At 34.5% G+C, this 12396-nt stretch overlaps 1 protein-coding gene across 1 annotated transcript in view; it reads right to left on the bottom strand.

Annotated features, from left to right (window-relative positions):
- Positions 1–12396, bottom strand: part of LOC125683357 (unconventional myosin-Ia-like) — a 56343-nt gene that overhangs the window by 22140 nt on the left and 21807 nt on the right. Inside the window, exons 4-17 of the mRNA XM_056141217.1 lie at positions 9659–9774; positions 9471–9565; positions 8771–8875; positions 8477–8523; positions 7442–7505; positions 7291–7304; positions 7055–7139; positions 5908–6014; positions 5175–5322; positions 4690–4808; positions 4376–4528; positions 4063–4167; positions 3447–3509; positions 871–1065 (exon numbers count right to left, since the gene is read on the bottom strand). Of these exons, the coding sequence (XP_055997192.1) occupies positions 871–1065; positions 3447–3509; positions 4063–4167; positions 4376–4528; positions 4690–4808; positions 5175–5322; positions 5908–6014; positions 7055–7139; positions 7291–7304; positions 7442–7505; positions 8477–8523; positions 8771–8875; positions 9471–9565; positions 9659–9774 (1416 nt within the window). The remainder of the gene's footprint in view (positions 1–870; positions 1066–3446; positions 3510–4062; positions 4168–4375; positions 4529–4689; positions 4809–5174; positions 5323–5907; positions 6015–7054; positions 7140–7290; positions 7305–7441; positions 7506–8476; positions 8524–8770; positions 8876–9470; positions 9566–9658; positions 9775–12396) is intronic.

Genomic DNA, 12396 nt, shown 5'->3' with positions numbered 1-12396 from the left:
CAAAAGAATGACAATTTCAAAGCTGCATTTAAGTGCCAGGAAACCGCCAGAATGCAGGATTTTGCGTCATTTACCCCAGAGCTTCTGGGGGCCTTGAGCGGCCCCCAGATCCCCGGCCGTAAGGGAGCCGAGCATAGCTCAGCGTGCGATACGGCTGCGCCATTCGCATTGGATCGCCTTCTACTTTTTCATTTCAGCCTCCTACTTTTAAATTTGTTGAAAGCCCTGTCTCTGGTATCATTTTTATTTATCCAGGCTATGATAATGTGACTGAAGGTTCGATTTTTGCCAAAATTATGTTTGATGCCTAGGCTGTCCATTGAAGTAAATTTATATAGATTAATTATGATATTAATTACTGTTTTTTTTATCCTCACTTCTACATGAAGTACAATCTAATCTATAAAAATATGTATCAATGGCTTTGAGATGAGGCAGTTGCCTGTATGACTATCTGTATTGAACCCATCAGATTTATGATCAGTCAAGCATCACTAATCCCCTAAAACACCAGGAAATTTACACACAGAGAGACTGGGGTGGTCCAGATGTCAACTGCTGATTATAAGGGGATTATCTTAATCAACACTGACTATGCAGGGATTTACTACATTTTTGCCAAAATTTTTATGTGTAATACTATCTTAATCAACACGGACTATGCAAGGATTTACTATGTTTTTGCCAGAATTTTTATGCGTAATACCAAATAGTGGCATCTCGGGACAACATAGAAACCATGTTTGATATAGGTTTGTTAAGGAGATGGCTTTGTGCTTTGAAATTCCGACATAATAAGCGGTCTATCTGTGAACATAGTAGCCGGGTTCCACTGTAGATATACATACATGTAAATTTACAAGGACCTACATTGCCAGCATAATGTTTGAGTCGGAATGTGCCATGGGCGAGTGTCTTGTCGTTCTGACATTTCTTCAGTGCTTTGTTTTCGTAGTGAAGGTGGTTTTGACAGGCATGGTTCAGCTTCTCCAGAAATGTAAGGTCCGTTGGGTTTCCTGGTCTCAGACACTCTTCATCCAGCAGAGCCAGAATACCTATGTTGGACTGTAAAAGCATGATCAAATATTGTCACCATTCAAATATAAAATCAGCAAGATTCTGTACAATAAAACATATCCTAAACATCCAATGATACCCAAAATTACTTTGATATATTCATAATTTGTTCAAAGCTGGAAGCCTAACACCATTCAAGCTTTCTGTGTGCTTAGTCACTCATTCATTAAGGGAGCGTGTTGAAGAATGTTGGCCCTGGGCCTCCACCATTACATAATTAGTTATACTCGTAACTCAATCAGAATTATTGTGGAGGGAACATTTAGCTCATTATAACCTGGACAATCTACTGTATCAATGACTGCTAAAAACATTTTATAGTGCATAGTATTGAAATGGCTTTACAAATAATTTTTTTTCAACATTCGAACTTTTGTAAATTTAAATGAAAATATATGTATTATGAATAATATATTATGAAATACACTGATGCCTCTGGATTACAACATTGTGGAACCAGGTCAAAGTTAAGATCACAAGGTCAAATATTTTGATGTCAATGGAAAGGTCTTGCCACAAGAAATACACAAACCAAATCTTTGATTCCAGGGGGGGGGGGGGGGGGGGGGGGGGGGATTTTCCATTCCAGTCATTCCTCTACTGGGTACAAATTTCACAAAACTATAAGTTAGATTACAGTAAAACTTGTTTAACCCAGAGATGTTTATTAACAACCAAAATCATTCTGGTTAGATAAAATCTCACACACAGGATGTTCATAAAAAGAATTGACAATCTGAGAGCTAAAATTCACATTCCCTAATATCCAGATCAGATAGCACCGTATTCACCTAATTGAAAGTCATGAAGAAAAATTACATTACAATACAACTAATATCTAAGTAGCGATTAATACACTGTATCTATACAGATTAGTGTGCATTAGTATGATACTAAACTATGTACAAGTGAGACATGCGATGTACAGTTAAACCTCAATATCTGGAACTCAATGGGACCAACAACAAAAAAAACTTCCGAGATATCCAATGATTCGAAATATTGAGGGTAAAATATTTGAAGAATAAGTGGTTGGGACTTTCGATTCCCTCTGACAATGGTATTCGAGATACTGAAGTTTAACTGTATAAGTATATTAATCATAAGTATATAAATTGAAACAGATATTGAAGGTATTTTATAAATGAAATATACTACCATGTTTAACAACACAGAACATAAAACATTGCACCACTAGTCTCTACTCATTTTGCAGGACACATATTGTACACAAACTTCACAAGACAATGACCAGCACAAGTAAAGCAAAAACTCTCACCAGAATTTACTCCACTTTACTCAAAAACTTCCAATATGATTTAAAGGTCAACCCACCACAACATTACACACTGCAATTCCTTGCGACAAACTTTGAAAATGATGTTAATTCTGGACGTCTACACACCGAAAACTTGTTTATACTGACATGAAAAATGTGCCAGTACATTAGGAAGTCCTACAAAGCTAAGTTAAACATGGTTAAAGGTGCAAATTATAGACTTACACTGATTTTATCAGGGGACTGAAAATAAACCATGCTAAGTTATAGTAATGAGTAGATACGAGATACAGGTAACAATCTACAGGTAATGTACACACCTGTTGACATTATTCCACCTGTAGGTATGTATTTCATTTGAAAACTGTACGTCATGTTTCAAAACATTAAGACAAATTCATTTCTGGGGCCACTTTTATCTTAAGTTCTCACACCTATACAAACAGCACTTTCTAACATCTGTTTTTGGTTTTTCAGCTTATTTTCAATTAGGTTCATGTTTTCATTGGTGTCCAACTACCTATACATACATGTATATACAAAATTACATTTTTGTCTCATTTTTCACTCATCAAAAATTCTGTCGAATGAACAAACACATTTCAAGAAATCATTGACAATTCCACATTTCTTGGCAAAATTTTAGGATAATTCTGGCTAAAAATATTTTGTAATAACATTTTGAAAAGGTGCAGTTTTCAACGGAATATATAAGTAGTAAAAAAACCATGCTGTGACAAATACTTATATCTATATTCTTTACATAAGATCACAGAAAATTGATATGTGAGAAAGCAAAGTTATTGATAGCTTTCTCATGCAAAAAACAGATTCACACAAGTATAGAATATCATTCAACAACATGCAAGGTGAAGATAATGAACAGCGATTAATCTCACAATTTATATCAATATGCCTGCCTAATGTAACATGTAACTTCCACATGCACAAGCTTTAGGTAAATGATATTCTATCTTTCTCTATTATCACGGCAATGCATACACTATGTCCATGAATGTTGCCAGATTTACTTTTAGATAGAAACAATGAAGACACATTCCATGATTAGAGGAAAATATCAAGGACTCACCTTCTCAATCAAATCACAAATGACTGCATTATTAAAGTACTCTATATGAAGCCATTCAATTCCCTACAAACAAAAATAATGTGTTAAATACATTGATTTAAATTTTTTTTAAAAAGATATATTATCCTTATCACTTGATATTGGTGACTGGTTCAATGTCCTAAAAGACTGGTAGTTTGACTAATTCCGTAACAATTATAATGATTAGCAGTTTGATTCTCATTGCGGCCAAGTTCCATAACAATTATAATGATTGGCAGCTTGATTCTCATTGCGGCCTAATTCTGTAATAATTAAAATGATTGGCTGTTTAATTCTCACAGGACACAGGTTTCTTAACAATTGGTCCTCACTGATCATCCAGGCAAATTACTTTAAAATCATTAAATTTTTTGGAGTTAAATTTTTTCTGTTTTTGTGCACGGTCATACATTAAATAAATTAAATCCTCCTTGAACACAAGAAACCAACCTACAATATAGAACACTAACTCTTAAACCAAAATGTCAAATCCTCATCAACATACTCACTTTCTTCAAAAACAGGAAATTTAGACCCCATGAAAGTAAGCGATTCTACAGTAATTTTATATTGAATTAGCAGAGAAATAGCACACCTCCTTGATGTATTCCTCCTGTTCCTCCTTCAGGGTCAGTTCTATAAAAATCTGTTGGAGCTTTTCATTGCAGTAGTTGATGATGAATTGTTCAAAGCTGTTTTGCTACAAAAATATAAAGGTTTCACATAACCATTCTACTTACAATAAATTCATTACATTCAAGCCAAACGTGTAATATTATGTGTAGATACAGATATAAAGGTTTCACATAACCATTCTACTTACAATAAATTCATTACATTCAAGCCAAACGTGTAATATTATGTGTAGATACAGCCATAAGTTTGACCAAAAACCGTATGATACTGACCTCAAACACTTCAAATCCGTAAATGTCAAGGACACCCATGACCTCTGTCCTCATTCCTGAGGTAACCTTAATACTGTCATTAATCCGGGCCACCAACCAAGAAAACATGCGGCTGTAAACGGCTTTACATAGAGCATCTCTTGCATACATTCCCTATAACGAAAGATAAATATCATCATTCATTCCTTACCGTTACTCATCCGCATATAACCAAGGTCTTATTGTACATTCTAAACTTCATTTCAAGCTCGTCAAAAAAACAACAAGACTTTTTATACCGAGTTAAAAAAAAAAGGTAGTTTTCAAATACTTACATCATTCACACTCAGATCTCTTTTGACCTTTTCACCTCTGACCTCTACAGTTCTTTGTGTCAAGGCCACACTCAGATCAGCTGATGGACAGCCCAGTAAGGCTGCTGTATCATCAAGTGCTACAAATGGTGTTCAAAAGAACAAATCAGAGCTATAAAGGCTACAGGTTTCATTTTTCTTATGCATATCAATCTTTACAATAATATTTTGAAACTGAAAACTTTCAAATTTACTTTACTTGGTCAAAAAATGCAGTTTTAGTAGAAAGTAATCTTAAGAAGAAAAATTGGCCTCAAACCCGCAATGAACAGACCAAGAGCTGACACGATAACTGACCATGCTATCCTGCTAAGCAATCAACTTTAAAAGGAATATACAAAAACAAATATTGCTGATAATATTTTAAAAGTTTTAATTTAAGAAGTCAGCCATTATGACTGTGTAGTATACCTCCTTACGTGGCGGATGAGGTACGAGATATTTACCTGCTGTGTTGCTGAGGTCACACCCATCAGTACCGTCGTCGTTACCTCTGTGAGAGAACTCTATGTTTCCCAACTTAAGGATACTGGCTATTAGTTGGAATAGTGAAGTCTTCTCCTCTGACGAAAATCCTATTACCTCCATACCATGCTGAAATTTAAGTTTCAAAACTTCAATGAATTCTTTGCTTTGGCAGTTCTTAAAATATCCGCATATATCTTTTGAACATATACTGTCAATGGGGAAATGATTGCGGTGGTTTTAATTTCGCTATGTTCGCAGTCGAGGATTTTTCCACAAAATTAAAACAACCGCAATCATTTTGCAAGTGTGACACAATACGTTTTGAAAAGTTACCTGTAATCAAAATAAAATTTGAATTCCGCAAAACTAAAACCACCGCGATTAGACCAATATGAAAAACCGTGAACTTTTAGCACAGCGAAATTAAAACCACTTACAGTGTGCAAGTTTCTTGATTAAGAAATTATTACACTACATAATCTACAAACACAGTACAGTCAAACCTCGTTATCTCGAACTCAATGGGAGCAAGAAAAAAGTTTGAGATATCCAAGGATTCGAGATATCGTGGGTAAAATTCTTAAAAGAATAAGTGGTTAGGACTTCCGAGTCACTTCGACATATCCATGGTATTCGAGATATCGGTGTTCCAGATACTGAAGTTCAACTGTAGTAGGAGAACATCCTGGCAGTACTATAAACACTCATTACCATAACTGTGTCAAAGTTCTCCTGGTCATTCATGGTGGCCACATCAGCATTTCCTTCACAGCGTAATACATTGTAATCCTCGATTTCTCTCGTTAATTTCAGAGACTCTGAAATCAAACAATACATGAAATGATAACAAAATGTATTTGTTTTACACAAAAACGATGCATGTATGGTACATCAAAATTATACCTAGCATGCTCAGTTTTAGGATATACCTATTGTACTCAGTTTTAAGATATACCTATCATGCTCAATTTTAAGCTATACCTAGTGTATTCAGTTTTAAGCTATACCTAGTGTTCTCAGTTTTAAAATATACCTAGTATACTCAGTTTTAAGCTATACTTTGTATACTCAGTTTTAAGCTATACTGTGTACTCAGTTTTAAGATATACCTAGTATACTCAGTTTTAACCTATACTTTATGTACTCAGTTTTAAGCTATACTTTGTGTACTCAGTTTTAAGATACACCTAGCGTACTCAGTTTTAAGCTATACCTAGTGTATTCAGTTTTAAGCTATACCAAGCGTGCTCAGTTTTAAACTATACCTAATGAACTCAGTTTTAAGCTATACCTAGTGTACTCAGTTTTAAGCTATACCTAGCATGCTCAGTTTTAAGCTATACTTATTGTACTCAGTTTTAAGCTATACCTAGTATACTCAGTTTCAAGCTATACCAAGCGTGCTCAGTTTTAAGCTATACCAAGCGTGCTCAGTTTTAAGCTATACTTAGTGTACTCAGTTTTAAGCTATACCTAGTGAACTCAGTTTTAAGCTATACCTTGTGAATTCAGTTTTAAGCTATATTTAGTGTACTCAGTTTTAAGCTATACCTAGTATACTCAGTTTTAAGCTATATTTAGTGTACTCTGTTTTAAGCTATACCTATCATACTCAGTTTTAAGCTATACCTATTGTACTTAGTTTTAAGCTATACCTAGCATGCTCAGTTTTAAGCTATACCTTGTGTACTCAGTTTTAAGCTATACTTTGTGTACTCAGTTTTAAGATATACCTAGCGTACTCAGTTTTAAGCTCTACCTATTGTACTCAGTTTTAAGCTATACCTATTTCAGTTTTAAGCTATACCTTGTGTACTCAGTTTTAAGCTCTACCTATGTACTCAGTTTTAAGCTATACCTAGTGTGCTCAGTTTTGCTCCCTGTAGCAGCTGATAAAAGATATGGAAGTTTCGTTCTCCTGGCAACTGCACGGCGACTCGTGACTGAAATACAGGTACCAACTGATATCAATATCTAATTAATATTGAAGACACTCCATAATATCTGGAAAGTTTTCTAAAATCTTGAATCACCTCTTATAAGATTTTTATTCTATAGTCAGGTTGTCCATGGTAAAAAGAACTTAATACATACCTTCTCTAATAAATCTGAAATAAATGATAAAACAGGAATTATGCTCACGTCTCTCAACATACAAGTCTGTGTGTTAATCATTTTAAAGTTTTCCTAGTATTAGAAAGAGGTCTGATAGGAAATAGCAACAGTGTATCTGATTATTGCTTACAGTTTGTTATAACACCACCAATGGGGTCCCCTTTAAAGTCAAACTCTATATCCATATATTTCCCCTGAAAATAAAATGAATAAAATGCCATCAATAAGGAATCATCAATTCAGACAAAGAAAGATGCAAGATAATTGGTGCAGGAGGGTTTGACACTAAGGCATGTCCGGGTAAAATGTCGGTGTCCTAGTCGGACTGGTCATGTTGTAAAATATACAAGAAGATTTATTTTAAACCATAAGATATTTTATTCTTAACTTAAAAGTAATTGTACTATAAACTTTGCAAAACAATTTTAAACTGTGTGATGACATAAATTCTATTTTTAGTTGTGATAAATAAGTTGCAATTGGAAGTGATGTTTTATGACATCAACTTGATGTATATTAAGAATGTGAAGTTGTGTTAAGCTTTTGTTTTGAATAAATAGATACAAACTGAATTCATTTTAGTTTAAAATACAGTTTATTTGAAATAAATATCAGAAATTGTTTATCAAATTAATAAATTACATCATAAACTACTATTTTTCGGTGTTGATATATATGCGGGAATGTTTGAATTCCAATACAACTTCAGATGTCCCAAAAGAAAAAAAAAGAAAAGGTAGGGAAGAAACAAAGCAGGCAAATGAAATAGAAATAAAAAAAAAAAAGAAGTCAAGGTCATTTAATTCTAAATGGACTGAAGAATTAATCAGAAAATGTGTTATAAAATAAAAGCATCAATGAAGAGACCAAAGAAATTTTATGAGACAATTAAATATGTTTTAGTCCAAACTTAATGTTTGTCAATTGAGTTAAGTATTTCTAAATACTTAACTCAATTGACAAACATTAAGTTTGGACTAAAACGTATTTAATTGTCTCATAAAATTTAAAAATATGGAGAAACCATCAGTTTTTTGGGGGGGAAAGTTGGTCAGGGTTTGAGGATGTAAGGTCAGGTCTAGCAAAAATCCTTCAAAGTAGCTCATCTGGTTTAATGCCCAAAAAAGTAAATGTCAAACCTCATGCATCGTTTTTAACTACTCACAAATCTGGAGGAGTTGTCATTCTTGTTGGTCTTGGCATTCCCAAATGCTACAACAGATTTATACTCAAGTTAGAACTGTAGACTTGTTACTGAACCAGAAAGAAATGTAGTCCTTGACACTACTACTGAACTATGTAATGAGCTTTTAATTACAATAGTGGCAGCAGTAGCCTTTAGAGTCTCTAGGGTCTCATTAACTACACACTATATGTCACAGAAATGTTGGTATTGCTATACAAGTTCACTTTCCCTGGGGTGTGGGTGGTGACCTTCACCTAGAATGACCCTGTTTACCTTCTAGTACTGGGTTGGACTGTAAAAGTTGTTCCTTCACTGTGTCAATATTTTCCCCCTTCCCTGATACTTCAGCCACATACTGCATTATCACTTTACTGGCCTCTACACAGAAAAAAAATACCTTCAATTTCATATCAAAATACTATATTTGCATTTCCAGTTTCCAGCTTACAGTGCGTCTATATTAACAGCTGGGAAGTATGATAGAAATGAAAAGTGAATGAATGTAAATATTAAAAAAAAATTCATTTTTGAAAATACATGAGGGTATGAACTGCAACGCTTCACACTCACATACTTTCTACTGATATGCTAACACATTTTATGAAGTATGCCATTGGCTTGAAGTGTTGTAGTTACTTTCAAAATTAAGTTCTTAACTCATTATTTGTAGTAGGTAAAAGCATGATTAAATGTAAAATACACAACAGTTGCTAATATCTTTGAGAATAAAATGGTGATTATTAATGCAGATCTAAATTAAGGTGGCTCACTACACCCTGAAAGTTTCTCAAATCAGTGCGAATTGACTTAATCATAAAAGATCATAAAATGGTAATTATTAATGCAAATCTAAATTAATTATCCTCTGTACAGAAAAAGTTTATAAACAGGAGCATGACATCTTTTTCATATACATTAACTGCAACTTCTATAATTAGACAAGCCTGATCAATGTAGGAGGAATAAGACTGACCTGTTTTGCCAGCACCACTCTCCCCGGAAATGATGATACACTGGTCCAAGTGTCTGTCTCGCATAGACCTATAAGCCTCATCGGTTATTGCGTATCTGATTTAAAAAAAAGGACAAGTTTTATTTTGTGATAAGCAATATACTTGAATAAGTAATCACTGCCAGCTAAATCCATCATTGTTTACACACATGTGAGGCGGGAGTTCATAGATGTTCCTAGACCGGTATTCCTCGATGATGCTTGGTGTGTACAGATTAGTTGTTTTGTAAGGATTGACTGAAACGACCACGGTGCCAATGTAGGTCTGAAAAAAAAAGGTAAATTTAAATAAAACAAAAGATTAAGTGTAAACATATACCACCCCCACCCCCTGTGGCAATATTGAAAAGGATCTAAAGAACAAGGTATGGTTTTAGCCAATATCTGCCCTGTCAAGAAAATTCACCAAAATACTAAATCTGGGATTTGAGAATGTGCCATTAATGAAAATGACCATTGTTATTCTTTATCTACCATAGCAGCTGTAATATATTCAACGGAAAACTCTATCGATTTGAATGGGTATTAAAATGGAACTGATACCACATCAGATATGCCGCGCAGGGGCAAAAACTGCAGGTATTTGCGGAAAGCTTTTCTGGTGTGGAAATATAATGGTCCGAACATCAAATTAAAGAAATATTTATATACTGGTAACAGCGATTTCTTATTTCTGTCTCCAACTTCCTTTATTGTGGCGGATTTTAAGAAAAATTATGTTTATATTTTGTTAGAGTCTTGCGTGCATTCGGAAAAAAATGACGACATAAAAGGTGTCTCAAATTCAAATCACTGAATTTTATGCGAAGTTTGGGTTATCACCAATGTAATTCTTCACGAATCAGAACACAGTGGAATTCATCGGTATTTGTTTTTAATTGGTATACGCAATATTCCATTAACCTTGATGATAAAACATCATAAATGTATATTCTCAATATTATATGCGTGGTATTTGGAGCAAAATGTCATTTCATAGGTATACTCAGGAAAAAACCTCAGTGTATCTGAGAAACTAGAAACACAACTTCAAAGGGGGAATAATTATGAAAAAATTACGGAGATCAGTGGTAGAGCATTTGCTCCGTAACCGGGAGGTATAGTGAGTTTGAACTCCACTCATGCCATGGCCATGTCGAACCTGAGATGTAGAGATAGGCCTACATGTGCTCTTCGTCAAAAGTGAGAATCACGGGTCTTTCAGATAGACAACTGATGCCACCTCGAGTGTGTCCAGTGGTCCGTGTTTGCCCTACTCTTCATTTTGTATTCTTTATAGAAATTATGCAAATTGATCACTATTCGACTTGAGACTTGTTAACCTCCCACCAATGAAAAAATAAAACCATTCGAATATAAACTGCATTTTCTCATTATGCAAGTATATACAGTGGAACCCCGTTATTACGTTCCCCGTTTATTATGTTAGTCCGCATATTACGTTGGAATTTCAAAGCACAAAACCATTTCTTAACAAACCTATATAAAATAGACCTCGTTATTACGTTGTCCTAAAATGCCGGGACTCGGTATTACGTTGTAAAAATTCCGACAAAAACGTAATAAACCCCTAATTATTCAATAGTGATTCTCAAAATAATAAGCCATTCACACCTTGACTGCCTGAGGCAGTCACCACGTAAATTTCCTGGTGTGTTTGGGGATTAGAGACGCTTGACTGATCACGCTTCGATAGATCTAGCGACATCAATACAGGTGAATACCCCGTATAGAAGCCAGTGATAAACAATTAAATGATGTTTATTTAGAAATTGTACTCAATGAAATTTACTTCATTTTTCATATTTTGATAATCAAAGAAATAATTTCTCAACCGCCTGCGTGTTCAGCATAGTGTGATTACCTTCGCTATTAAAACTATTCACGGAAAGCTTTGGTACCAAACAAGAAAGACAAAATTTATCGTAGCAATGTTACAACCGCTTGGGTAACTGCTTGGACATAGGTGATTAAAGGTGTTCAATTAAAAAAATTGTTCGTTGTTTGGACATGCAGCTTGGGTGTTCGTAAATCTCGTCCATACATACACCAATCTATCGGCCGATTCGTGCACGGCATTTACCTCAGTGAATATTTTAAAATCCCTTGATGCGCACGTGATTTTAGTGCCATCATTTAGCATTATAAATGAAATCTTCGAGCATCATTATATTTTTTTTATGTGGATTGCGCTTAAATTGTTCTCCGTGCATGTTTGTTTATCGTTGGTGAGAAGTGTGTAAGTGTTGGGTATCCTGTGCGTTTTGTGTCTATAGTTTTGTTGTTTTTTGGGTGGGATTTTTTTATTGTGTTGTGTATTGTGCAATTAAAGAACTTCATAAAAACGATGTTTTGTTATTTTTTAAATACGAATGTTGAATACGAACCGGAACGAGTTATTGAGAGAAATTTACATGAATGCATTGTTTTAAAGTTGAACAAAATGGCGGTCCAAATGAATGCAGAAAAAGCAACGTTTATCAAAACATCCTTATGTATCCTACACCGAAATAAAGAAAAGGGATAAGAACATGAAGAATTACGGACATTAAAGATAAGATGTAAATAAAACAAAGTATCATAGTCTTTTAAACAAAGAAACAGTAAAGATATATTCACACACCCCTTCATCGAGTACCAACGGACGATATACAATTTCCAAATGATTTTTTTTTTAACGGATTTAACTGGGAACGTTTATTACGTTGCCCCCGGTATTACGTTATTTTATCGTTACAAAATGGAAAACGTAATAACGGGGTTCCACTGTACATACATACATCGTGTCCCATGGGGATCCGACTAAGAATAGGTCCTTAGTACCCCTTGCTTGTCGTAAGAGGTGACTAAATGGGGCGGTCCATCAGATGAGACTGTAAAAACCGAG

This window comes from Ostrea edulis, chromosome 6, assembly GCF_947568905.1.
Source record: "Ostrea edulis chromosome 6, xbOstEdul1.1, whole genome shotgun sequence".
Classification (NCBI taxonomy): domain Eukaryota; kingdom Metazoa; phylum Mollusca; class Bivalvia; order Ostreida; family Ostreidae; genus Ostrea; species Ostrea edulis.
This window is presented reverse-complemented; position numbering and strand designations above follow the sequence as displayed.